Here is a 26598-nt window from a genome sequence, read left to right as displayed (position 1 = left end):
CTTTATGCACAAATCTTTATGTCATATATCTTCATGCACATATCTTCATGTTACACATCTTTATGTCGCACATCTTTATGTCAGACATCATTATGTGACACATTATCATGCCACACATCTTTATGCCACACATCATTATGCGACACATTCTCATATCACATATCGCCATGTCACACATCTTTATGTGACACATTTTTATGTCACACATCATTATCTTTATCATTAACTATGATTTTCAATATGTTTCATTAGGTCTTATCCCCATAATACATACTCTCTTCTGTGTGTCTATCTTGCCGGTTTACCCCTCAAAGGTGCCCCCAAAGTAGTAATGTAGGAGTATTTCTTTTTTACCCTAAATATTTTTTTTCTCGTATAGTTTGTGCCAAAGAAAAACAAATTATTCTTCTTATCAGCTGTTCATCTTCATAGCGCTTCTGACTTATTACCCATACAGGTCTTCTAGTATAACAAAAGTTATATCTAAAATTGTTTTCTGTTTTCCGAAGCTAGTCTGTGGAAAATTAATGACTTTCCTTACATAGATGTCATAATGACATGGTCGTTGCGAAATTTGAAATTCAAAACGTCTGTAAACAACTTTTGCAAAATGTTTAATGTTCGTAAGTCTTCTGAATAATAACTTCACAGTATGTCAAATGAAATTAGCATTTCATCTTTTTTGTCGTTTTCTTTTAATGAATTTTTAGTTGAGACTAATGAGATGACCTCTTTCTAAATGTTTAACCACATAAGTGGAGAAAGCCATGCAATAGTTATAACAAAGTTTATATCAACTCTGTGTATCTGTCTGTGTGTCTGTGTGTCTGTCAGACCAAAAATGTGTACATGTTATTTCTCCCACACCCAATCTCGGATCAAGCTGAAAGTTTGCACAATTAGTTCTTTTACCTGGCAACACAAGAATAAAAAAAAAAAAATATTAACCAATTAGTTAATTTACTATTGGTAATAAATTACTTAATTTAGTATTTTAAACAAGGGAAAGAAATAGTAATTGACTGAAGAGGAGGAATAAGCTTAATTAGTCCCCTTTATATTAGGCTGCCATCTCAGACTTAGTGACCACAAACATGAAATAGAAACTATAGATAACTATACGATTTTCCATGTTTATAGACTCACCACTAGCAGAGCGGTAACCGTGTCACTTTCAGAAACCCGAGAAGGCTTAAGCTATGAGTTCGAATTCAGGTCTATTACAAATTTAATTACATGACTGATCCAAACTAATTAATACACCTACGTTTAATATAAGCTGTGTTTAAAAAAAATATATTGTTCAATACTATCTTGTTAAATTTAATAAGGTCATATGAATTTTTTTTGGTAACCTCCCTTCTGTCGTTTAGTTCAGTGGTCGCAAACTGCGCTCGAGATCAGCTTGCGACTCCTCGACTCCTTTGTTGCGGTTCTTAACATGAAAAGTTTAGAGCAATTACTAACTTGCCTTATAAACAAACAGAGTAGCCTAAAGAAATTTGTAAAAAGCGAAAATTGCTAGGATGTCGCTCACAAACATTTGTTATCAAATATTTTGTTATTATCTTATAAATTACGGACGTGACTTTAAAAAAAAAAAAGATGATTACTTCCTTCGTCCATGTTTTAATCTAGTCACGAATGTTAATCAGTGACTTAAAACTCTGCTAACTCGAAGGTTTTCGTGGCTGATTCAGGCAACACGTTCCATGCTCTAATAGCACTAAGGAAGAAGAAAGACATCTTGACATTACTCTTGTCATAACCCCGCGCGGACAGCGACGTTTCAGGGTATTAATCTATCGCGAGAGTAGAGTATCCTTAACAAAGCACCAGTATATAGTAGGAGATTAACACTTTCAAGATACTTTTAACATTCCAAGCACATTCTGGTTGTACTGCTATCTCCCCACCTCTCTTTCTCCATAATCCCACCCTCCCCCTTTTCGTATATATATTTTTTTTATCAAGGTCCTTCCCCAATCTGTGCATGTAAAATGACACACACAGACACAAATAAAATAAAAACTAGTATTTATCTTTCCCTTTGTCCCGAGCCGTTTATTTCCAAATTCGCAAATGATTCAAAATGCCTAAATGTCATAAGAGTGAGTTTTGAACACGTGTGTCCTGTGCTTGTTAAACACACACACTCATTTCTTTCCTGCTTTATATAGAGGGCAACTATAAAATTAATTAGCTGTAAAATGTACCAGTTACTGTCAAGAGGAAATCTCCATGGAGACGCGGGATTTACATAAATAGCTTCGTGACGTCTTGTTTACTCGTTTTTATGGTATTTGCGTGTAGCGCGTTTTCTGTCCCTTGGCCTGCGGACCATTTCTGGCCTTTTTTTTTCTGACACCAAAATTGAACTAATTAATTTTATGCAGTTTAAAGTTGATAATTGATATAAAAGAAATATAACCTGAAAAAAAAAGTAAACAATGTGGTCTGCATAAAAGATGATGATCGAGAAAGTTGCCCTCCAAAAAATGTAAAGGTTCATATTATTATATTGATAAAGAGGGGTTGTCACGTGACATCGTGAAAGGCTTTGAAGTTATCAATTGAGGGGCTGTACATCTTATAATTAAAAAAAAAGAATTTGTCACGTAATTCAAAGAGGGAATAACCCTTGACACAATGTAGTCTATCATGAAACAATAAGAGGCGAACACTAAATGTTAACCCCCTTGAAAATGTCTGCACGTGACAAAAACATATCTATTCACTTCCTTTACTGCCGACACGGTCATTTTGACTTCAGTGTTTTAATTAATATAATTTAAGGTGGTCAAAACGTTTTCCTGTTGGGTGAAATATCTTTCCAAGTGGATAATCTGGGGTAACTTCGATAAAAAAAAGTGCATATTCATTTAAGCAACCAGAAGCAGTCTGACAAAATAAGGAAATGTAATCTAGCCTTCTAGACTAGACGAATAGATTCCACATGGTGAATTGATGGGAATGGCATGGTCTAGATTTTTTGTACATGTTTTGATGTCCTTTCAGAATTGAATTTTCGCCCGAACTTCCCGAAAGATGGACAGGTTTTGAGCTCGAAACCAACAAAACGACAGTCCAGAGCGCATACCACATACCACATACAACATATCACATACCGCATATCACATACCGCATATCACATACCGCATATCACATACCGCATATCACATACCGCATATCGCATACCACATACCGCATATCACATACCGTATACCACATACCGTATACCACATACCGTATACCACATACCGTATACCACATGATGTGGCAAATAAACACAACCATAACCGGAGGAGAGAGAAGAAAAGGGATACTAGAATTCAAGGGCTCAAAGTAGGTGTGCGAGGGAGCGGGGGCTCATAAAGTGTGCCGTTCCAATTAACTGGAACATACACAAAATAGAGCAGTGAGATTCATAACAAACGAATATTCACATTTGACTAGAGTAACACCTTTAGTAAAATCACTAAATTTAGAAAGCCTTCAGGACAGAAGGCTCAAAAGTAAAGTAGCAATCATACATAAAACACTGAACCATAATCTTCAAATACAAAAACAAAATGTAATAAAATACTCTGAAAGACACAAAGATAAAAATATATTCCTCGTCCCATATGCTAGAACAAATTCTTCCCTAGTGCTATTAGATCATGGAATGGGTTTCCTGAGCTAGCCAGGAAAACCAGTGACTTGGCAGAATTTAAGTCATTGGTTAATATGCATGACTAAATGCATGAAGCGTACGACGTGTATATCTTCTTTTTTGAAATAACGTCTGTGTTATTTAAGAAGATAAGAAAAAAGTAACAGATACAAGACTTTTTCGTGGCGAAAGTATTTTAGGAAAGCGACAAAAAGAGAAAGGAAGAGTTTTCCCGCCAAAATACTTAGTGTGAGAGCAGTGGCTGAGAAAGGAAAGGACACAATGTGGAACAGGTGTGGTGCTACTGATCAGAATAAAAAAATATATAGGCTACCCTGGGGAAAAAATCACCGAGCATTGGCAGGGATTCATGCTAATTTAAATATATTTGATTCATGCTAATTTAAATATATTTGTTTTATGCTAATTTAAATATATTTGATTCATGCTAATTTAAATATATTTGATTCATGCTAATTTAAATATATTTGATTCATGCTTATTCAAATATATTTGTTTCATGCTCATTTAAATATATTTGATTCATGCTAATTTAAATATATTTGTTTCATGCTAATTTAAATATATTTGATTCATGCTAATTTAAATATATTTGTTTTATGCTAATATAAATATATTTGATTCATGCTAATTTAAATATATTTGTTTCATGCTAATTTAAATATATTTGATTCATGCTAATTTAAATATATTTGTTTCATGCTAATTTAAATATATTTGATTCATGCTAATTTAAATATATTTGATTCATGCTAATTTAAATATATTTGATTCATGCTAATTTAAATATATTTGATTCATGCTTATTTAAATATATTTGATTCATGCTAATTTAAATATATTTGATTCATGCTAATTTAAATATATTTGATTCATGCTAATTTAAATATATTTGATTCATGCTAATTTAAATATATTTGATTCATGCTTATTCAAATATATTTGATTTTTATTTTCTAGCTTGAATCAACTTGGTTATAGATGCTCAGTTTTAAAATTAAAGCAATACACAATAGCAAAAGAAAAGTAAATATACATGTTTTTGACGGGGTACCATGAAGGCAGTGTTAAGACACCTGCTATCACCTACAGTCCTGTCACGCACATTGTTCTCGCTCATCAATCTGGACTGCCATCTTTCTCCTGATTACCTGGTCGTATGTTGCCCCTGCCCTTTACATGGAAGATTGGTGTACATGACAGTACGGAGGCTTCCCGTCTCCTCCTCTTCACGTTTTCCCTTTAGGCGTCCTCTCTTTTTACCTCCCACACTTTAGTGAGGTGTTTTCAAGCCATGTCACATGACTAGGAAAATAAGGAAGCAGATGGAAAATATTTGATTTTTTTTTCTTTAGAACTTTTTATTATGCTCTACTTTTAATCATTCGTGGCCCATATAGCTGTTCATATAGCATTAAATCTTAAATAAAAAATTCTGCATGTTATTATGATAGAGGAGAATACTAATAATCCGATCCTATTAATTACATGATGAAATCTATCGGTACTACCATTGCAGTCTCTCTATTTTTTTTTAAATTTTTTATTTCCGTAATATTATTATGTGAACAACTTGAAGACGTTTTGCATATTAAGCTGTTAAAAACTGATACCTGTTTGACATTTAGATTTTAACGTCTGCTGAAATTATTTTCACATCATATTTGTGTACATAATTGATAACTATCACATTTCTAATCCAGTAAACTTAATGAAAGAAGTTAATTCATATTCATTTTTTTTAACCCTCTCCTCCCGATAGAAACGAAACAACTCCTTTTAAAATGATAAATTTACCGTTAAGTGTCACACTGAAATTCTGAGCGATCACTCTACTGGGAGAACCTTGGGAAGGAAGTACTACTTCAGGACGTTCAGAAAGAAAAAGTTCATTGGACGTTCAGAAGGAATGACGTCTTATAATGTTGAAATGTAAGTACATCTTGATGATGTTGAGAAGAGAGGAAACAGTTCTGATGTTAAGAAAATAGACGTCTTAATGATGTTGAGAAAAAAGGACGTCTTAATGATGTTGAGGAAAAAAGGACGTCTTAATGATGTTGAGAAAAAAGGACGTCTTAATGATGTTGAGAAAAAAGGACGTCTTAATGATGTTGAGAAAAAAGGACGTCTTAATGATGTTGAGAAAAAATTGACGTCTTAATGGTGTTGAGAAAAAAGGACGTCTTAATGATGTTGAGAAAAAAGGACGTCTTAATGGTGTTGAGAAAAAAGGACGTCTTAATGATGTTGAGAAAAAATTGACGTCTTAATGGTGTTGAGAAAAAAGGACGTCTTAATGATGTTGAGAAAAAAAATGACGTCTTAATGGTGTTGAACAAAAAAGTACTTGTAAATAAAAAGAAGGAAAGATGTTTGTACTTATTTTATTGTTTAAAATTTGTATCTGTGTTTAATACGGAAATGTATGTTGTAAGTTTAAAATATATTTACAAATCCGATACGCTAAAGTTTTGCCTACCCTACACTATAAGCTAATCTCCCCTTTCAGACTTTGCGATCTAGGGGGCAATTGATGTTAAGGTCATCTGTTTCTATGGCCAACGATTAATGAGCAGGGTGTCATGTGGCCAGCACTACGACCAACTTAAGTCAGGTGAACTAAGGAGAGCCCTAAAAATCCCGAAATTCAAAATCGCAGCGAGATTCGAATTCAGGACCCCAGGCTCGGAAGCCAAGCGCTTATCCACTCAACCCCCAGACTACACTATAACCAGCACTTTTACATAGATGGTCATGGCAACTTGCATTGCATTTTAATTCGTCGTTTTTATTCTTCTTTAAGTTTTTAATTTGTTTTAATTGCAGTAAGCCCGAAACTTCCAATCTGTGTTCAATATAAATCTATATTATAAAGTAGAATGTGAGGGGTATGTATGTATGTATGTATGTATGTTACTTATAGACATCAAAACTGCTTGACCAATCTTGATAAAACTAGGCAGGAATGTTCCTTGGGTACCAACTTAGACCGTAGTGTATGTATTGTAGCCCTAAAACAAACTTAAGACCCTCAAAAAAAATAAAGTTGTCCGACTCTATTACAGCTATAGTATTTTATGGATCTAGGCCATGTCTACAATGTTGACATAAGAAAAGATAGAAAGGATTTAGACCTAGATCTAATTTTAAGAAATACACTTTGCGCAGATAGTTTTTTACTTTGACACATGAAAATACAAAAGAAGATCCATTGATTTCATTATATAATAAAATTAACCTTCAATTTTGTGTTTCAAAAGCATTTTTTACATAAATTAGTTCCGGATATCTGTGACTACAGATTTCCTGACGAACATTCTTTCATTAGACAATACCGTAATGAATCGCGTACTAAATATTATTTCGTTTAAGGGGGATGCACAATGAAATTTCAATTTTTGTAATTTACAGATAAATAGAAAAGCTTTATGCATGACTTGATAGAACATATAGAGACATGAGTAACCATACACATTTTATGAGTGTAGCCTTTTGGGTTGCTATGGAAATGGCGGCCATCTTGAAAATAAACAATGTTTACAAAATTCTTAAAATATTCTAAAGTACTCAAAATTTTTTTAATTTTTTGATTGCACCTGATAGATATTTGAATCCCATAGGTAACTGGCTAATTTTGTTTTGAAAATTATTACTGGTTTAATTTTTATGAATTTTTTAAATTTTTATTTTTTTCCGACCCCATTTTTCATCTGAGGTCACATCATTATTTTTATTTTTTTATGAAATTTATTATACATATTGAAAATTTTTGCAGCCTATTACCTATGATATACTATCAATAAACTACATGTGAAAAATTATTAGTCTAACTTATACAGAACTAAAGATTTTGAGATTCTTGTGGACAACATGCACCTAAAAATACATTTTGAGAAAAACGCATTTAAAGTTTTTAAAATGATATAAAATATTTATTGTAACCATAAAAATGAAAAAAAAGGGAATATTTACATAAAACAACATAATAGATAATAAAAAAAACAAAAAACTATTCATTAAAATGGCCTGATTGATAGGTTGGACCTTCTAGAACCTCTGCCCGGTGCTCATGCTCAATTCTTCGTTTTTTCAAGTTTTTTCTCCTGGACACTAATGCGATTGATTTTCTTTTTCTAACAAGCTGTAGTTTGACATTTTGCTTTTTCTCACTAGAAGAAATGTTCTTTAGTGTCCAGGGAATGCCTAATATGTCAAAAACTGATCTGATGCCAACAGGTCCATTATTGAAGGCTAAAACAGCAAGGTATGTCGCAGCCCTTACCGTTTTTAATGTTGCGAATTCTGTTTTGGGGCATCTTTGCCAAATGAGGGAATGAAAAGATTCATTGGCGTTTTGTGTTCCCATTCTAGAACATCTTTTTAACAGATCTGTGTCTGTTAGTCTTTTCATTATAGGAAATAACAGTTTACCTATTTCTGATGTGATGGTCTGGTTGTGTTTTTTATATGGCTGTTTTAGTGCCTCTGATCTCTTAAAGTGACACCAAGATGTAGCGCCATCAGGACACAACCTGTGGTTATGATCTAGGTCTGAGCTCATCATATGAAAAAATGAGCCCATAACAGCCAGCTTCATTTTTTGAATGTCGGGAGCATTTTGGCGCAGAGCTTTGGAATAGTAATTTGTAATTTTTTCAATTTTTGGCTTTGTAAGCCTATAATTTAGTTCTTTTTTGTTAGACATTTTTAAATTGTTCAAAGCATTAAACATTCTTTTTGAGATGTGGTTAATGCAGTCCTCTTTTAAGATTTCTACATCATATCCTGAGTTGGTAATGGCAGATGAATGCGATTTACTATCGCCATCACACAGCATCGTGCCATAAACAAGTTTTCTGGATGCCACAGAGCGCGAAAAGATTTTGGATGCTGCTGCGGCCTCCATTGCATTTGCTGAGCCACTGAAGTTTTTTTGACACATATGCTTAGAGGCATCAAAGTTTAGTTCTGCAGAGTTTGAATCACAAACATGGCAATAATTTGATAGGACTTCGGTGTCGATGACGAGTCCAGTATCAAAATCAATAACTGTGCCAATTCCTGAATGAGATGAGTGGCCCCTTTTATGCCAAGTCCCATCGAAAGAAACTGTAATAACAGGACAGCCTGTTGAACTTATTCTTTCATCTGTAGTTAGAGGTTGTGAAATGTTTCTTCCATGCACAACAGCAGATGCCCTAATCATACATTCTTCACCAGCTTCAATTATAGCGGTATTGACTATGTTAGCTAGATTGTTATAAGTATTTCTGTGCATGCAGGGCATACTCATAAGTCCACAAAACCTATCAAATTTAGAATGCGAGATTCCAGATTCTTTTAATGCAGCGACAGCGCGGACATTAATATCCAGATGAACATCATTACTTTTTTTTGAGGTCCAGTCGGACCACAAATATGTTTCACAATTTAGGCATTTGATTTTAATCAAATGAGCCATGCCTTTTGATTGTGTGATGCACATAGTTAATTTGTTGTCAAAGCAATGTGGACAGCACAACAAGGAGACCATTGTGGTCAATTGCATTGAATTCATCATGACGTATATGAAATCTTCAGGCAGCCTCTTATTGGTGTTATCAGCGTTAGTAACTGCAGTTAGGGATATTTTTCGCTCAGCTGCACTTGCAGGCTGTGTTGTTGCTGCTTCAGATCCAGCTGTATCCAAAACAGAGCTGCAAACAAATAAAAAATAAATTAGAGGGTCTTTAAAAAAAAATTCAATAGTATGAAAGTACACGTCACATCTATCACAACATGAAGATTATTTTAAATTTTATAATGCATTTTAGAAATCATATATTGTATTAATCATAAAAAGTAAAGAATGTATAGAGACATGTTACATGTAATATAGATCTATATATGACAATATGTACTAGATCTAAAAAAAAACAACTAAGACCAAGACTTGAGTTGAAGTTGAAGTCCTACAATACTGTTCAATACATCATCATACACGATAATCAGATAATCTAATCTCTAGAGATTATCTAGTTCTAATGTGATCTATGCTCCTAATATAGACTAGATCTATAAAAGGATAGATCTCTATGTTTGCAATCATTTTCATGATATTTATTTAATGTCTATAGAATCTAGATTCTAGATCTAGATCTAGATGTGATTCATTGGATAAACACGTTGTCGAACTCAAAGAGCCAAGGTTTCATAGTCATTATTTTATGTGTCAGCACACGCTTGTCTAGTAAATAAAAAAAAAAGCAAACTCTAGATCTAGACTTACCTTTGTAATTGTGCATTTGTCTTTGAAGCATGTCGTCCTCTGGGCTTACAGTAACGTTTTTTCTTTCCAAACATATAACCTTTTGTTGGCATTTCTGAGTTTCAATAATGAATCGATTGTTGATGTGATGGAAGTTTACAGAAGAAGGACCGGTTCACGTCATGTGCGCATGCGTGCATACTTTGTAGTTACGGAAGCTTTTTCAGTGCGCATGCGTGTAATTACAGTAACTATAGAAGCTTTGATGGTGCGCATGCGTAAATATGGCTTTGTGGGTGTGTATATGAGGATATAGGGGAAAAAAAGAGGTAGTGACGTATTTTGAAAGTTCATTGCAGTACTATTTATTTATAGAATGAGAAACCATGCACATAATCGGAACTAGAAAAGTAGACCTTTGTATCGATACCATCTGTTAGGGATGAGAGCGTACATTAGCTTATCAACTATAGCTTACAAAATGTTGATTTTTCACCAAAACATCAAAATTTTGCTTATATATCTACATTTAAAATACAAAATTGATGTATAAAACGTATTTTTTTTAGTATTCTGATAGGGAATTCGTATTCTAGACATTTTAAACTATTAAAATCAATTAATTTTAAAATATCGATATTTTTGACCTAAATCTATGTTTTCTCACTGTGCATCCCCCTTAATTGTTTACTTTATAATCCCATCCCTAGATCTAAAACTCTAATCCAACTCTAAGATGATAAAACTTCTCTTCGCACAGATAGTTTTATACTTTAACACATAAATATATTAATTAAAGTCCATTCATTTCATATTTTGATCAAATAAACATTCAAATTTGGTTTTCTAAAGCTACATTCGTTTACGAAAGCTGCGAAGCCGAGTTGAGATAGGCCTAGATCTATATTCATTCATGAATCGCGTACTAAAAATTATTTCGTTTAATTGTTTACTTTATAATCCCATCCCTAGATCTAAAACTCTAATCCAACTCTAAGATGATAAAACTTCTCTTCGCACAGATAGTTTTATACTTTAACACATAAATATATTAATTAAAGTCCATTCATTTCATATTTTGATCAAATAAACATTCAAATTTGGTTTTCTAAAGCTACATTCGTTTACGAAAGCTGCGAAGCCGAGTTGAGATAGGCCTAGATCTATATTCATTCATGAATCGCGTACTAAAAATTATTTCGTTTAATTGTTCACTTTATAATCCCATTTATTTAACAAAGCTATCGCTCTTTTCGTTTTTAATAGATAAGAATGTATCGACTTTGGGTAAACCCATAGACATAAATAAATATAGACTGGAAGTAGGAAGTTATTTTTATTTGGGGGAAGTCAAATATGTTTATGTACTATATCTATGTGAAAAAAAAATGGCGGCAATTGAGCTATAAATTCTAGGACTAACATTTCAGCCAATATATACCTTTGATCTTTAGTTTTGAAAAGTACAAAACTGCCATATTCCCAATATTTTGTCTTTGTTTCATAATCATAGACATAGGCAAATATATATAGGTTTGTGATGTGGATCTACAAACTTATCTTTTCCCAAATATTTCCGATAATAATTTGTTCTTTGTCGTCCAGTCTATATATATATGTCTATGGGTAAACCATTTTCGCAAAACTAATTTTATTTTCGTAGCGAAACTGAAATAACGTGAAAGGATCATTAGCTACGTTTAACATAATCTAAATCCAATCCACTAGATTATTCAAAAGCAAATGTTTTAATTTAAAAAAAATGGATTTAAGCCTATTAGCTATTTTGATTTGATAGCATTATTCACACTATTTTTACATTGACACATTCGCTTTACTTATTACATTATTATTTCGTTTAATTGCTTACAAAACACTCTCAGTAAATATATCGAAAGTAATGCGCAAATAAAGACCCGCGGGTCGCGGGTAACATATGTCTAGTAATAATATATAATCGTTTGTGAAAGCGAATCAAGAAATGTAGGTGGGCTTTAGTCTGGTCATGTGACCACGTGACTACGCGCGTTTTGAATGCGTTTCAAGTAGCTTTGCAGACCGGAAAGGCTCTTTTGAGGCTGAGGCGAAATATGTGTGACTGTGACGCTACTATGTGGTCTTGCTGAGTCATAGATCCATAGATCCTTGGTTCGAGTCCCCGTCAAAACTCCTCTGTTCTTTCATAGTTTCCTTAGATTCTTCTCAGTAACAATTGGTATTTAGTGTAACTGTCATGTGTTGAATGTGTTGAATGTGTTTCGCATGTGTTTTGCATGTGTATTAAATGTGTGCTGTGTGTGTGTTACATGCGGGTCGCATGTGTGTTGCATATGTTGAATGTGTTTCGCATGTGTGGCATGTGTGCTGTGTGTGTGTTACATGCGTGTTGCATGTGTGTTTCGTATGTGTTGCCTGTGTTGAATGTGTTTTGAATATGTGGCATGTGTGCTGCGTGTGTGTTGCAAGTGTTTTACATGTGTTGCATGTTATGTTTAGTTATCATTTCTCTCAGCTAGACTTCTTACAGGATCCTTGTAGCTCTTATTAAAGGCACTGATCGATTACATTTTCAATAGCGTCTGTAATAGTAATGAACCATGGCGCTACGAACCCCTTCATTGTTACTCCTCTGTTCAAAGCTAGTAAACAAGAAATAAAATATCTAAACTTTTACAAAAATCTTAAAATGAGGTCTGAATATTCATACAATATTTCATTCGAAGTAATTTTATTAACACTTTTATTATAAGGACCTTGAGTCTTTTATAACTATATTTGTTACGTTTCAATATAATGTTGGATATTTTTATGTTCATACAATTATGACAATAATGTATCCAATAAGGCACTGGCGGATCCAGAACTTTGGAGTGGGGGGGCGATTTTTTTCCAAACCCTAACCCTAACGCCCAGTAAACCCTAACCCTATGCATAAACGTGCGTACAGTATATATATATATATATATATATATATATATATATATATATATATATATTCGATATATGAGAATAAAATAAGACTGTTTCTCAATCTTCGGCGAAAAAAACAGAAAAAAAACAGTCTTTCTCCTGCAAGCTTGGGGGTTTGGGAGAGCGCCGTAAACTTTTTCAGTGGGGTTCGGGGCGAAGCCCCGACGCCAAAAGCGTTTTCTTGAATTTTTCACGGCTGAAACGCATTCTCCTGACATCTACAGCTCATTACTTATTAGTGGTGTTCGGGGCGAAGCCCCGACGCCCAAAAGCGTTTTCTTGCATTTTTCACGACTGAAACGCCTTCTCCTGACATCTACAGCTCATTATTAATCAGTGGGGTTCGGGGCGAAGCCCCGACGCCAAAAGCGTTTTCTTGAATTTTTCACGGTTGAAACACATTCTCCTGACATCTACAGCTCATTACTTATTAGTGGTGTTCGGGGCGAAGCCCCGACGCCAAAAGCGTTTTCTTGCATTTCTCACTGCAGAAACGCATTCTCCAGACATCTACAGCTTATTATTCATCAGTGAGGTTTGGGGCGCACCCTTGACGCTAAAAGCGTTTTCTGGCATTCTTCACTGCAGTAACGCATTCTCGTGTCCTACAGCTCATTATTCATTCTATTATAAAGTGCCTTTTGAATAATGATAAAAAATATTCTAATATGAATTTATAGTCCCTTAATACATTGCAAATAAAACCGATTTGTTCTTTGAAAAGATTAGATACCCCAAATATTTAGATTAAGGTTTTGAGGATCGCGGCCGAAAAAAAAAAATTCTATTAATAATATTCAATAAAATTCTAGAGCACATTATAAGTTATAGTCCTAAATTTATTTAACTAGAAAAATATGAGATAGAGTAAAGGTTGGAAAAAGTCGACTAGGAAAAGATTATCTGGCTTTTGAACTCATCTCAACCGTGACTGTTATATTGAAAAATTTCGTTTGAATTATAACTTTTCCAAAGCAAAGTCTTTCTTAAAATTGTTATGATAAATTCATGTCAAATTACACAAACTCTGTCTGGAAAGGGCAAGGGCGGTAAAATGAAAACTATTAATTCTCGCTCCTTTTTATAATTTCTGCTATTGATAGCATTTTGCATTAAAGAATAGGGGTTGGGCGACTCGATAGAAGAATTTACTTTATAGCATATATAAATTATATTAGTGACAGATTTTTTTAATTTTGTAATTTCTTACTATAATACAAAAAGAAAAAGTATTGATTTGTCCGATATTCGACTAATTTTGTTCACATACTATGATTTCTCCATAAAAGCAGCACCGCCCCCCCCCCCCACTCAAAGGGTTTAGATAGGAAGGGCGGTGGAGGTATTCGCTCTTCCCCTTCCAATCGGCCAACAGGTGAACGAAATTATATAAAGACCGGTTAAAATACCCATAACAAGTTTTAATCATATAGATATTTAATTGATTCTGTTAGCAAGCTACGATTTCTATAAATAAATAGGACCGCCCCCCCCCACTCGAAAGTTTATGGTGGGGGGGGGGGGCGGATTGATGCCATCGCCCCTCCCGACCCTACCAAATCGGCCAAAATACTAGAAGGGGGGGGGGCGAAATAATCTAAAAATAGGTTGAAATATAAATAATTAGTATATATTATTAACATAAGTAATAAATTCACATACAATTGTGTGAATTCTATACTATAAATCGTCCGCCCCCCCCCCTTCAAAGAGGCCTGGCCGTGTTGCCAGTATTAGAGACTACTGTATTCAGCGAGGTGGATGGGTTTTGTCTATACCAAGAAGCTGGGTTGAATAAACTGAATAGTCCACCACCTCCATAGATCTGTCGTTGTTGCTGTTGCAGCTGCTGTTGTGCGTTCTGTAGTCGTTGCTGTTAAAAGTATTTTGAAGAGATAAAGAGTAAAAATAAAACCAAGGTTTATTCTCTTAATTTAAAAAAAAATCTCATTACGAAAATTGATTTTTTGTTCTGAGTTTCTTACTTTTAAAGAGCAAGCAAATATTTTGAAATGAAACAAGAAAACAAAAATGAATACTTTGTTTAAAAAGACAATACCTCCTATATAAAGCTTATTTTTCTCTTTATTAGTAATTAATAATAGATTTTTTTAAAAATTGACCAGTCTTAGCCCCGCCCCATTCCTCCAGCCCATGACAAAACGAAAGTATAAATCTACTATACTTTTAAATATTGAAATGATAGCCTTTATATCTAGTAACCTATAGGTCTTATAGCCTTTAGGTCAAGTAGCTTTTAGGTCTAGTAGGCACTTGTAGCCATTAGATCTAGTAGCCTTTAGATCTTGTAGCCTTTAGGTCTAGTAGCCTTTAGATCTAGTAGCCTTTAGATCTAGTAGCCTTTAGATCTAGTAGCCTTTAGGTCTAGTAGCCTTTATATCTAGTAGCCTTTAGATCTTGTAGCCTTTATATCTAGTAGCCTTTAGATCTTGTAGCCTTTAGATCTAGTAGCCTTTAGATCTAGTAGCCTTTCGGTCTAGTAGCCTTTATATCTAGTAGCCTTTAGATCTTGTAGCCTTTAGGTCTAGTAGCCTTTAGATCTAGTAGCCTTTAGATCTTGTAGCCTTTATATCTAGTAGCCTTTAGGTCTAGTAGCCTTTAGGTCTAGTAGCCTTTAGGTCTAGTAGCCTTTAGATCTAGTAGCCTTTAGGTCTAGTAGCCTTTAGGTCTAGTAGCCTTTATATCTAGTAGCCTTTCGGTCTAGTAGCCTTTATATCTAGTAGCCTTTAGATCTTGTAGCCTTTATATCTAGTAGCCTTTAAATCTAGTAGCCTTTAGATCTAGTAGCCTTTCGGTCTAGTAGCCTTTATATCTAGTAGCCTTTAGATCTTGTAGCCTTTATATCTAGTAGCCTTTAGATCTTGTAGCCTTTAGATCTAGTAGCCTTTATATCTAGTAGCCTTTCGGTCCAATAGCCTTTATATCTAGTAGCCTTTAGATCTTGTAGCCTTTATATCTAGTAGCCTTTAGGTCTAGTAGCCTTTAGGTCTAGTAGCCTTTAGATCTAGTAGCCTTTAGGTCTAGTAGCCTTTAGGTCTAGTAGCCTTTAGATCTAGTAGCCTTTAGGTCTAGTAGCCTTTAGGTCTAGTAGCCTTTAGATCTAGTAGCCTTTCGGTCTAGTAGCCTTTATATCTAGTAGCCTTTAGATCTTGTAGCCTTTATATCTAGTAGCCTTTAGGTCTAGTAGCCTTTAGGTCTAGTAGCCTTTAGATCTAGTAGCCTTTAGATCTTGTAGCCTTTATATCTAGTAGCCTTTAGGTCTAGTAGCCTTTAGGTCTAGTAGCCTTTAGATCTAGTAGCCTTTAGGTCTTGTAGCCTTTAGATCTAGTAGCCTTTAGGTCTAGTAGCCTTTAGATCTAGACAGTGGGCAAAATGTTCCTGAACATTAATTTAGTCTTTTAGACTACTGAATGAAAAGGCCTACATTCGGAAATACCTGAAGACGTCTAGTCTGTTCAAGATAAACATTTTCTAGTTCATTAGCCACATTTAAATTATTTTCTATTTCTTCTTTGAAAAATGATAAAGTTCAAACTAGAGTATTATCAGTGTGATCAACGAGCTAGTTATTCTTTTTTCAACGATTAACACCAACTGTTAAAATTCGAGGAAAATCGTTAGAGCCGTTTTCAATATCCGTGTTCTGATTCCGCCCAGAGGTATTGTCCACCCAGCTCTACTGGGTACCTGACAAATGTTGGGAAAAAGTAATGATAGTTGGTCGTTGTGCTGGTCCGTTAAGCGTGGGCCACAGAAACAGAAAACCTTCACATCATCTGTCCTATAGATTGCAAGGTCTGAAAAGGGAACTTTCGCTCCACGATCAGTCAAGAATTTTAGTATAAGCAGCTCAAACTATAACTTAACACCCCTATTTTCTTGTGGTCCCCAAATTTTTTTCAAATTAAAGTTTCTGATTCTTATAAATAACAAGGTTACAAAAACAAAATCGGCCCCTGAAGTGGTCCACCAAGGCAGGTAAAAAGTCAGGTTTAATATTTTCAGAAAGAATATCAGAATGAAATTCTATCAAAGGCACATGACAGAGAAGTATGGAGAACGAAGGTTAACAGATAGTGTGTGATGCCCCAACGGTCCAACAGACCAAGGGCTAGGTGAAAGTGAAACAGAAGTTTAATGTGAGCCTGGCCTAACTAATGTCAAATAATATTTATCTAATTGATCTAATTGTTCTGTAAAGGGACAATCTCTTATTGAAAGCTTCAAGAAAAATAAAATTTCCGTCAAAAAATTATCTCCTTCTTTCCGATATAATATACAACATGCATTGTGGTAACAAAGAATAATAAATAAATAACAAAAGACTACTTCTTAATTGTTGTTTTAAATTATGTTCCACTTATATGCATACTAAAAAGATTATTTTTCTTTAAGATTAAAAGTAAACATTTTTTTTTTGTAAATGTAGTTGACAGTATGACAGAACTTACTTAACTTAGCAATACAATAAAAAGTATTTTTTTGATAAAAATTCTAAAACCGTTTGCATAAATGTGTTTAAAATATGGTAGATATTCATCTCCCTTATTAAATAGCCTACCGTGTTTGTTACTATTAATAGTAAAAAGTTTTCCAAAAAAAAAGGTGTATTTTTATGAAAAAAATGCTTTTCTTAGTTATAACACTAGCTCCATTAGTTGTTACACTTGCCATCTTGTACAAGCCGACCCAACACTTTCAACAGTTTTTGATGGAATTGAATAAATACTGGCTTGTGTTTGTCTTTGGCTGAATGTTTCGAAATATTGCCATTTTAAATAATCTTCGTTTACTTTAAACTTTTTAGAGTGACGTTTAAAGACGATGTTTCTTTAGCGTCTTCATGATAAGTGATAAGAATCAAAAGTTTCAATGTTTCTAGATCTATAGATATTTACAATTATTTATTTAAATATATTTGCAATTTTATATGTGTAATGTGTGGGAACATCTGATTTCTTTAGGCGTCGGCGGGCCGCATAAAACACTTCGGCGGGCCGCATGTGTCCCGCGGTCCGTAATTTGCCCACCCCTGACTTAGGGGCTTATCAAGACAACGGTGATTACTTATTGTAAAGTTTTAGCCGAATAGATGATTATGTTATATAAGACCTTTAGGGATCGAATGTTATATGATATCGAATTTGAAGAATTATTAACAAACCTGAATTCTGTTATTTCTCCTCTGATATGTCGATGACATGGAGATTAAGCCAGGAGCTGCACCATCAACGCTACTGTTGCCCATGCTTGTGGCGTTTCCTGAAGTCACCTGCTGGCTTCCACTTCCGGAAGACCTTGACCCAGATGCTAGAAAACAACCATGCGTCTGACTAGGAGATTCTCATTGAAGGCGGGTAACTCTAAGCCTAAATATCTACCTATTTAATCTATTTAGTGAATAGATGATATTAATTAAGTATTGTTAAAATTATTCCTTTTAAAATGTTTACGATATTTTTTTATGTACTTCTCAGCGCTGAAAAAAACAAAAACTTCTAAGCCCTTTAGTTTGTAGCACATAGTCGTAGGCAATTTATTATTTCGTTGGCGGCATTTAGTTTTCAAGAAAGCGTCCTTATTTATAACCTCAACTGCAATGGTCTTACTCTTCATCATATTGCCTATATTAGAATCGCATAGTCCTAAATAAGGTATAGAATCCATAGACGCTATTAAGCTTTAGTGAGTAGACTCTACAGAAGCTTATTCTTTGGTAGAAAGTAGGCAAATCGAACCGTGAGGTTAGCGAAAGGGAAGATTTATTTCAAGCGTCAATTCAACGAGATTTAAATGACTTGAAACCATGGTAACAAGTTAAAGCACTCAAAGATATTCTTGCTCTTCCTTACTATTTTCCCTAGCAGTCTTGAGAATCTCAACTTAATTACCTGGATTGGGACCTTGTAGTCCCTGAGCCAATCCTTCTAGGAAATTTGTCACCCATTGTCCGAGTCCTCCTGATCTAGCATTAGGATTTAAAGCCTTCTGCACGGCATTGGCCTGGTATTGCATTCCTTCTGTTAAGAGTCCATTTTGCCCCCAGTATTGAAGTTGATCTAGCATCTGCTGCTCGTGACTTTAATAAAATAGTCATTTAAATAATAATAATAATAATAATAATAAAATTCCTCAGTGGAAACTGTTAAAGGGACTACGATGAATTTTGTTTCTCTTTAGCGAAACTCGACCCTGGCAGCGCCAGAGAATGACTACTCGTTCATTTCTAACATAATAACAATAAAACTTACAAAAAAGAGAAAAATAATGCTTTGAATAGGCAGTTTTTGGAAAAAGAACATTAAACAAAAAAACTGTTAACATGAAGAATTGCTTGGTTCTCCTTAGAAGAAAAAAAAAGGAATGTAGGAAAAAATATTTGCTCAAGTGATTCATAAATTTGTTAAAATTCCAGTTGTTATTATCGAATTTCAAGAGTGTGAGGCCTTGAGACGGTCAAATCCTCTATTCCTAAAGCCCAGGACAAAAAAATACCATGACGTCTCCGAAGACAAAAGGCGAAAAGGAATTCAGCAGGTCTGCGGCACGGTGGGATAAGTCTGGACATTTTTGTCGTCAATGGATGTAGATTAAATTAATTTGCTATCCTCCCTTTCTTAATTTAATTTCATATATTTTTAAGAGTAAATGATAAACTGAAAGCTAATTTATATTTATATCTACGCAAAATTTCACTTTGGTTATAAGAAGACAAAAGGCCTAAATTAGATTGATCTACTAAAATGTGTAGTGAATACAAGCTAAGAGGCAAATTTTACCACTTGGACAATAAGTGATTAATAATAATAATAATAATAATTTTATTTATAAAGCGCTGTTAACTAACAAAATGTAGGCTCAAGGCGCTGTAATAACATTACAAACACAAACACGACAGCTAAAATGACAAACTAATCTAAAAAAGTTTTAAAACAGATAGGTCTTAATGTTCTTCTTAAAAGTGGTGTAGCATGTTGTCTGTCTGAGATCAATGGGGAGTGAGTTCCATACTTTCGGTCCGTGCACTGAAAAAGCCCGCAGACCGTAGCTTTTGAGGGAGAAACGTGGCACCACTAAAAGCGTTGAGTCCATTGAGCGCAGGGCTCTCTGTAGGACATATGGGGTGATCAGTTCGCTAAGGTACAAGGGCCATCTCATTGTTATATAAACACTGATGACAAAGTGTGGCGACCTTGTAATCGATTCTAGCTTTCACTTTAAGCTTCCGGAACATATGTTGTCTCATTCTGTTGTGTTCGGTTCTGAGTCAAAATTTATGCATTGGTCATGTCGAGATAGTTTATAATAGAGTCTCATAATGATTGAAAACTTATATTTGCTAGTGTTAAAAATGACATTAAAATTGTTTTTTGGCTAGCCATGAGCCGCTCAAGTCAATTATAAAATTATAATATGAATTGTTTTGGACTAAGAAGATACCTAGATGATGGACTGTTTCTTACGGCCCAAATTCCCATACCACTTTGGCGTCTACATTTGCAGTACCCACTTCTGGCACCATTTATGAAGACGCTGGCACTATTCATCGTTTCTCCATTTTGACAGCACCTCACGACTGCCCCATCAAACGAGGTGCTGGTAGCCCCTTGGCACTGGGCTTGACCTTCGATGCAGTCCGACTCTGTAATATTTTTATTCATGTTGTAAACCGTAAAAAAAAATAAATATATTATTAAAGCTAGATCAGACTAAGAAACTCTATTATAGCAATGTTTTACATTCTCTATAGATAGATTTATATTTAATGCTATAACCAATTCTATAACTGATATTATTCATGGGCAATATTCAGGGTTTAAACTTTGGTCCCTTAATAGGTAACCAACAGTGTTATTTCACACAACAGCACATCCCAATTTTACTAAACATTCATATCATCATTAAATTATTTTTCGGGAATATAAATAATAAAAGTGCGAAATTAAAAAAATGATGTCGATATCATTTTTAAAATCTATTCACGATGATAGCTCTTTAAAGTAACGGTATAATTTAAAAGTCTGTGTTCGGCTAAACAATTCATTTCAAGTTATTATTACAAAGCTTCTATCAACTCTGTCTGGTTGGACATGTTATTTCTCCGACACCAAGTCGCATCAAGCTGAAATTTAGCAAAATTATTTCTTTTTACCTAACAACACAACAATCGATTCAAAAAAAAATTAACCAATAAGTTAATTAACCATAACTTTCTTCCCCGCCCCCTTTTTTTTTCCCCCAACTGGTCAAATTAAGCTCTTAGTGTATTGAGAAAGCTAAAAGCATAAAAACGCGCTAAACACAAACAATTGGTGAACATCTTTTTAATCTCGTAGACTTATTGTTGTTGGTCTAGAAGGCAGGGGAGCCGCTGGTCGCCCACTTTTACGGTATACGGATGTATGCAAACGCGACGTGAAGCTCTTCATAATCAATACTAGCAGCTGGGAAAAAAGTGGCACTGGATAGATCCACATGGATATAGAGCATAAAGGAAGGGTCTCGGATCGCAGGTGCCATACACAACAGAAGCAGAAAGAAGGGTGAAAATGCAACGGCGGCTGGTGATTACATATGCCAAACCTGCAGCTGTGTATCAAGGATTGGCCTCTTTAGTCACACAAGAAGTTGCAAAGGGATAATATCATTTCTCGAGACGTAAAATGCCACAGAGAGAGAGGCTAGATCTATTACACATTTAATTACATGACTGATCCAGCCGAATTGATACAATTACACTACGTATAAGGTTTTCTTTTTAAAGCATATTTTTTTAATGTTTGCAATGTTTTTTTTCAAGGTCAGCCCTGTAAAACTTGAGTTAAATTAGTTAAAATATTATGTTTTAGGAATACACCTAGAACGATAACTTGACGTAACAGCCTACCATAAAACTGTCGGTCGCAAATACACACTGTCCTGGTTGTTCCATTCTGGACCTCTGACCTCCAGCGTAGGCTGAATTCACTTGGGCAACAATAGATGTTGTTGTTTATATAACTGACGCTAAGACTTCCCATGATTCCGCATTGATTGTACCCAGTATTGCAAGGCGCTTAATAGAAAGAAGAAATAACATTTAAAAGAAAAAGATTTTTAAAAATCCTGAGTGAATATGTATGTTAATATAACTGTTACTATTACTCTAAATATGAGTCCATCTTTGACATTCTCTAATTACAACCAAAAAGTGGTGTCGGCAACAACACTTTACATCTAAAGTTGTTTCACCATCACTATGTTTGCAACATTTTCTTTTACCAACGTGAGCATGTATTAATCTAGGAAATTTGTTTTCGAATACAGAATTTCCATTTAACAAAACATAATGGCAATCAGGCGAACTGTACATTCGTACCACTGTGTTACTTAAACATTAAATGTACTTCAGATAGTTGGATTTTGTTGATGACGTCAGATAGTTGGAATTTGTTGATGACGTCAGATAGTTGGATTTTGTTGATGACGTCAGATAGTTGGATTTTGTTGATGACGTCAGATAGTTGGATTTTGTTGATAACGTCAGATAGTTGGATGTTGTTGATGACGTCAGATAGTTGGATTTTGTTGATGACGTCAGATAGCTGGATTTTGTTGATAACGTCAGATAGTTGGATTTTGTTGATGACGTCAGATAGTTGGATTTTGTTGATGACGTCAGATAGCTGGATTTTGTTGATCACGTCAGATAGTTGGATTTTGTTGATGACGTCAGATAGTTGGATTTTGTTGATGACGTCAGATAGTGGGACTTTGTTGATGACGTCAGATAGTTGCAAATGCGTCGGCCTTCCACCATGAAGGCTTTAGCCTTCGAGTTCAAATTTAGACTCAAACAACTTTTTTTGTTTTTTATTGCTATTGGAAAGACAGCACGGAAACCTTCTCTTCCCCCCTTCCTCTCCCCCTTCTCATACCCGGACTTGAATGTGTTTGTTGTCTGCTTCTCTTAACTTGATCTGATCACGCAAGATTACTGACTTCGACTAGTTAATAATTAATTCGTTAAGATAAGTACGACGTCAACACATTCAAGGGACAAACGAATAATGTTACAGTGACTGACTTGATCAGACTTCACCTATGTTTATTTATAAGATGGGATATTCATCATATGTCTCTGAATCCAACGACGTGGGCGTAGCCAGGATTTTTTTCGGGTGGGGGGGGGGAATTATTTTCTCCCCCATCCGCGCCAATGATGACTATGCTCTTGGAATTTGGTGATAGTAGTTTGCATTATTTTTTTTTTGTTTTTGTTCCAGAGAAGAGAGCGTTTGAACCGAAAAAAAAAACATGGAAAGGAATTTTTAACTCAAAACCCCCTTTGGCTGCTCTGGGGTAAGTGATGGTTTAATATTAAAATCTCATCTAAAATAAACAAAAATCAAAGCAAAAAATCAGTCACAAAGTTGCACTCCCACTTTACTTCATGTCGCGGGGGTTGGAGTTGAACCCCTAAACACCCCCCCCCCTCGGCTACGCCCATGCCCAATGATATTTGCTGTAAGTGAGGATGTATTCAAAAGTAATTATACGACGCTTAAGATAAGATTTGTTAAAAAAAAAAAACTTTTATGTTTTTCTTGTTTGTGTGTGTGCGTGCGTGCGTGCGCGAACGCTTAACATTTTGTTAGCTTTCATACATGAAACTATTTTTCAAGCTTTTTTTTTTTTATATAACCTCAACTTTCCTTGTAATTTCTTTAAAACCTGACTCTGTATATCAGCGGTTTTCAACCTTTTAAGGTCGGCGGCCCCTTTTAGAATCCCCCACTCTGCCGCGACCCCCTAACACACACACACACAAACACACAGCAATAGAAGAATAGACAAAATGCAATCCATATTTTCGATGGTCTTAGGCAACCCCTGGCAAATTATCAATCGTCCCCCCAAGGGGGTCGCGAACCGCAGGTTGAGAACCCCTGCTGTAGATGAATCTATTTGACAATTGTGTGACGTCGATGTAGGGTGTGGTAAAGAGTAGCGTGGAAAATACTTTTCACGATTAACATTTATTGTCTTCATCGTATTAGGTCTCAGTTTAAACAAAGGTGATATTGTATTTTTCACTCTTTATCTCCGTAATTATTTTGCCACGTTCTGACAGAATGTTTATTTTTTCACTTTTGTACATTCTACCCTTTTATTTTTAAACGTCAATAAATGTTTTGTTTGTTATCAGAAAACGTGACTTTTGGTATAGAGTTATAGGAGAATGCATGCTCTTTTTATATAACGCAGATTAAAGTTAATAAATCCAAAAATTAATTTAATTTAATTAGCTCAAATCAACGATGATATCGTTAATTAGGAGAGAAAGAGTTCAAATCAAATTAAGGTTGAGGATAGTATTGCACGTGACGACGCAGGCCCAGCTGCGACCTACATTTTTATGCCCCAGATGAAACAGGGAGATAAGGTCTTAAAATAATTAATGATATTTAGTGATACTGACTTAGTGTTTCTTTGTTATTGTCACATGGTGTACGCTTCAATGTTGCCAGGGTTATATAAACAGGATGATTTGTTAGACGTTTTATTTTGGTTTATACATAGATGAATAAATAAGTGATAAATAAATTCCACTTATTAATGGTAAACCAGTAACACGGGCTAAAAATGCAAAATACCTAGGTTTTATAATAATTGAAAACCTGTCCCCATTTAGATGAAACTATCAAAAAATCAAACAAAGCATTAGGGTTTATTAAAAAATTCTATTAATGAAATAAGAACATAATACTAAAATGTTATTTAACCTAGGTTAGGCCAATAATAGAATATGCATCCTCTTTTTGGGACCCCTCATCTCAAGAAAGAAACTGAAACGGATACTAAATACTGATGATTTTTTGAACTATAAAAATTAAATAATTATATTTCGAAAAGCTAAATTATGTTTGTTCTTTTCCAATCTTAGAATGTCTGACTTATAATTGTGCACACTATAACATGCTGGTAAATATGATCCGTTTCTGTGGCCATCGGTTTACGAGGGTGTCATGTGGCCAGCACAACAAACAACCGCTTTTACTTTGGCCCAACTAATGTCAGGTACCCCATTAGAGCTGCGTGGACTCAGAGGCGCCCAAAGATCCCGTAACTAAATATCTCTGTCTTCACCAGTAGTTACAGAAGAATATTTGGTCGAGGAATATTTCGAAAGATGATAAAACATTCATTACCCAATACTATTGTAATAATTCTTTTTTTTTCCTTTGTTGACAGTACCATTCATTCTTTAGCATGTCATCGCTTTATTTCTATTATTATTGCTATTTATCATCACCATCATCACCAAACTCCATCTGAGTGAGGGCTTGAGAGGCTCAAATCCTCTTTTGCAAACGCCCTGGACAGAAGCCCTGCTGTTTTGCTTAGTGCATACATGTCACCATACAAGTCGTGAAATTTTGGCTTCCCAGACCTGTCGAGATGGGGATTAGCAAGTCTGGGGCAGTCAAACAGAATACGGTTGCTATTTATAGTATCTTCACTATCCTATAGTAAATTAAGTACGCTCTGGTAAAATGACTTATGTGGACATGTGAGGGAGGGGCTTATCTTGGAGACTTTTTTGGCGCTCTGCAAACGCAAGCATCAGAAAAAGAAAAAAATCGAAATTGTAAAGTCCAAATCTAACCAAGACCAATCGTTATAGAAAGCCTAAACTACAGTGACGTGGCAACGCGCTACTGGTCTAGGCTGCCCACAGGTCGCGACCCTCTATAAATGCACACTGTTTCGAGTTACATAGATTATTGTAGATTTTCACGATAAACTAAACAATGTCAAGGACACTGTTTAACGTCCAAATAGTAACATCTGCCAACCGAAATAAAAAGAAGTAATCTTTGAATTTTAAATAAATTTTTAGCGATAAAGAGAAAGTCGAAAGCTTTCTGCATATTGGAATTATTTTGTGCGACAAACGGCAAAGCTTAAGAATGTGATTCTCAAATTCTAAAGAGTACATCAAACTTGTTATTTCAAAAAGCAAAGCTTATTTACAAGCCCTCTATTTTGTACAACGGATATACCAAAAGCTAGCTATTTCTATTTTCTTCCCGCCATGCATAAAAAAAATCCCAATAGTTATCACCAGACATGATAATGATGAAAGATTTTTAACTTATTTCTCTTACCTTTTTCTGCCACACTGCCAGTGATCACCACTAACAATATCAGTACACAGACATACATGATTAGAAGAACTAAGAAAAAAAAACGTCTTTAAAAAGACCTTCTTGTACTTTCCTGAAAAGACCTTTCAGTACTTATCTTAAGAGACTATTCTGACGTTAAAATGATAACTTCGTTTAATGCGAGCTTATGCTAAAATGGGACAGGTGTGGTTGGATTTAGTAGGATTAGTCACGTCTTAAAGGTTAGCAGACTTTAAAAGTGTTGCTTTGTGAAGAAAGATCAGGCTTTAAGGCAATAAAAAAACAAAACATGGCTACATGCTAGACTATTGTAAAAATAGTCTGGTTGAAGCTAAATTAATACCTATGTCTTTTGTTTTGCAAGGATTCTCATATTGTGAAATTTATACGTAAATAGACTTTTTGTAAAATAAGATCATAAAGAAATAATATATATATATATATATATATATATATTTATATATATATATATATATATATATATATGTATATATATATATATATATATA

General features: G+C 34.6%; 1 protein-coding gene across 2 annotated transcripts; it reads right to left on the bottom strand.

Moving 5' to 3' along the window:
- Nucleotides 1-7582: 7582 nt before the first annotated feature.
- Nucleotides 7583-26357, bottom strand: LOC106064007 (uncharacterized). Of its 2 annotated transcripts, XM_056014134.1 has the most exons (7): nt 26069-26357; nt 21805-21972; nt 20358-20559; nt 18809-18996; nt 18082-18227; nt 9948-14769; nt 7583-9375 (listed from the first exon to the last, which is right to left on the bottom strand). In XM_056014134.1, exons 1-6 carry the CDS (start codon nt 26124-26126, stop codon nt 14602-14604), a joined length of 930 nt encoding a protein of 309 aa, XP_055870109.1. In that variant the 5' UTR covers nt 26127-26357; the 3' UTR covers nt 7583-9375; nt 9948-14601. The 2 variants fall into 2 exon arrangements, with proteins under 2 accessions (XP_055870109.1, XP_055870108.1); XM_056014133.1 differs by lacking the exons at nt 18082-18227; nt 18809-18996; nt 20358-20559; nt 21805-21972; nt 26069-26357 and having other exon boundaries at nt 9948-10626.
- Nucleotides 26358-26598: the final 241 nt, after the last annotated feature.

The sequence above is a fragment of the Biomphalaria glabrata genome, chromosome 16 (genome assembly GCF_947242115.1).
Source record: "Biomphalaria glabrata chromosome 16, xgBioGlab47.1, whole genome shotgun sequence".
In the NCBI taxonomy this organism is placed as follows: Eukaryota; Metazoa; Mollusca; class Gastropoda; family Planorbidae; genus Biomphalaria; species Biomphalaria glabrata.
This window is presented reverse-complemented; position numbering and strand designations above follow the sequence as displayed.

Bases quoted from the DNA above. Each gene is read 5' to 3' on its own strand.
- LOC106064007 (XM_056014133.1), bottom strand. From the start codon at position 10,039: ATGCCAACAAAAGGTTATATGTTTGGAAAGAAAAAACGTTACTGTAAG. The intron at 9,376-9,947 runs GTAAGTCTAGAT...ATTTGTTTGCAG, and splicing joins ACAAATGCACAATTACAAAG to CTCTGTTTTGGATACAGCTG.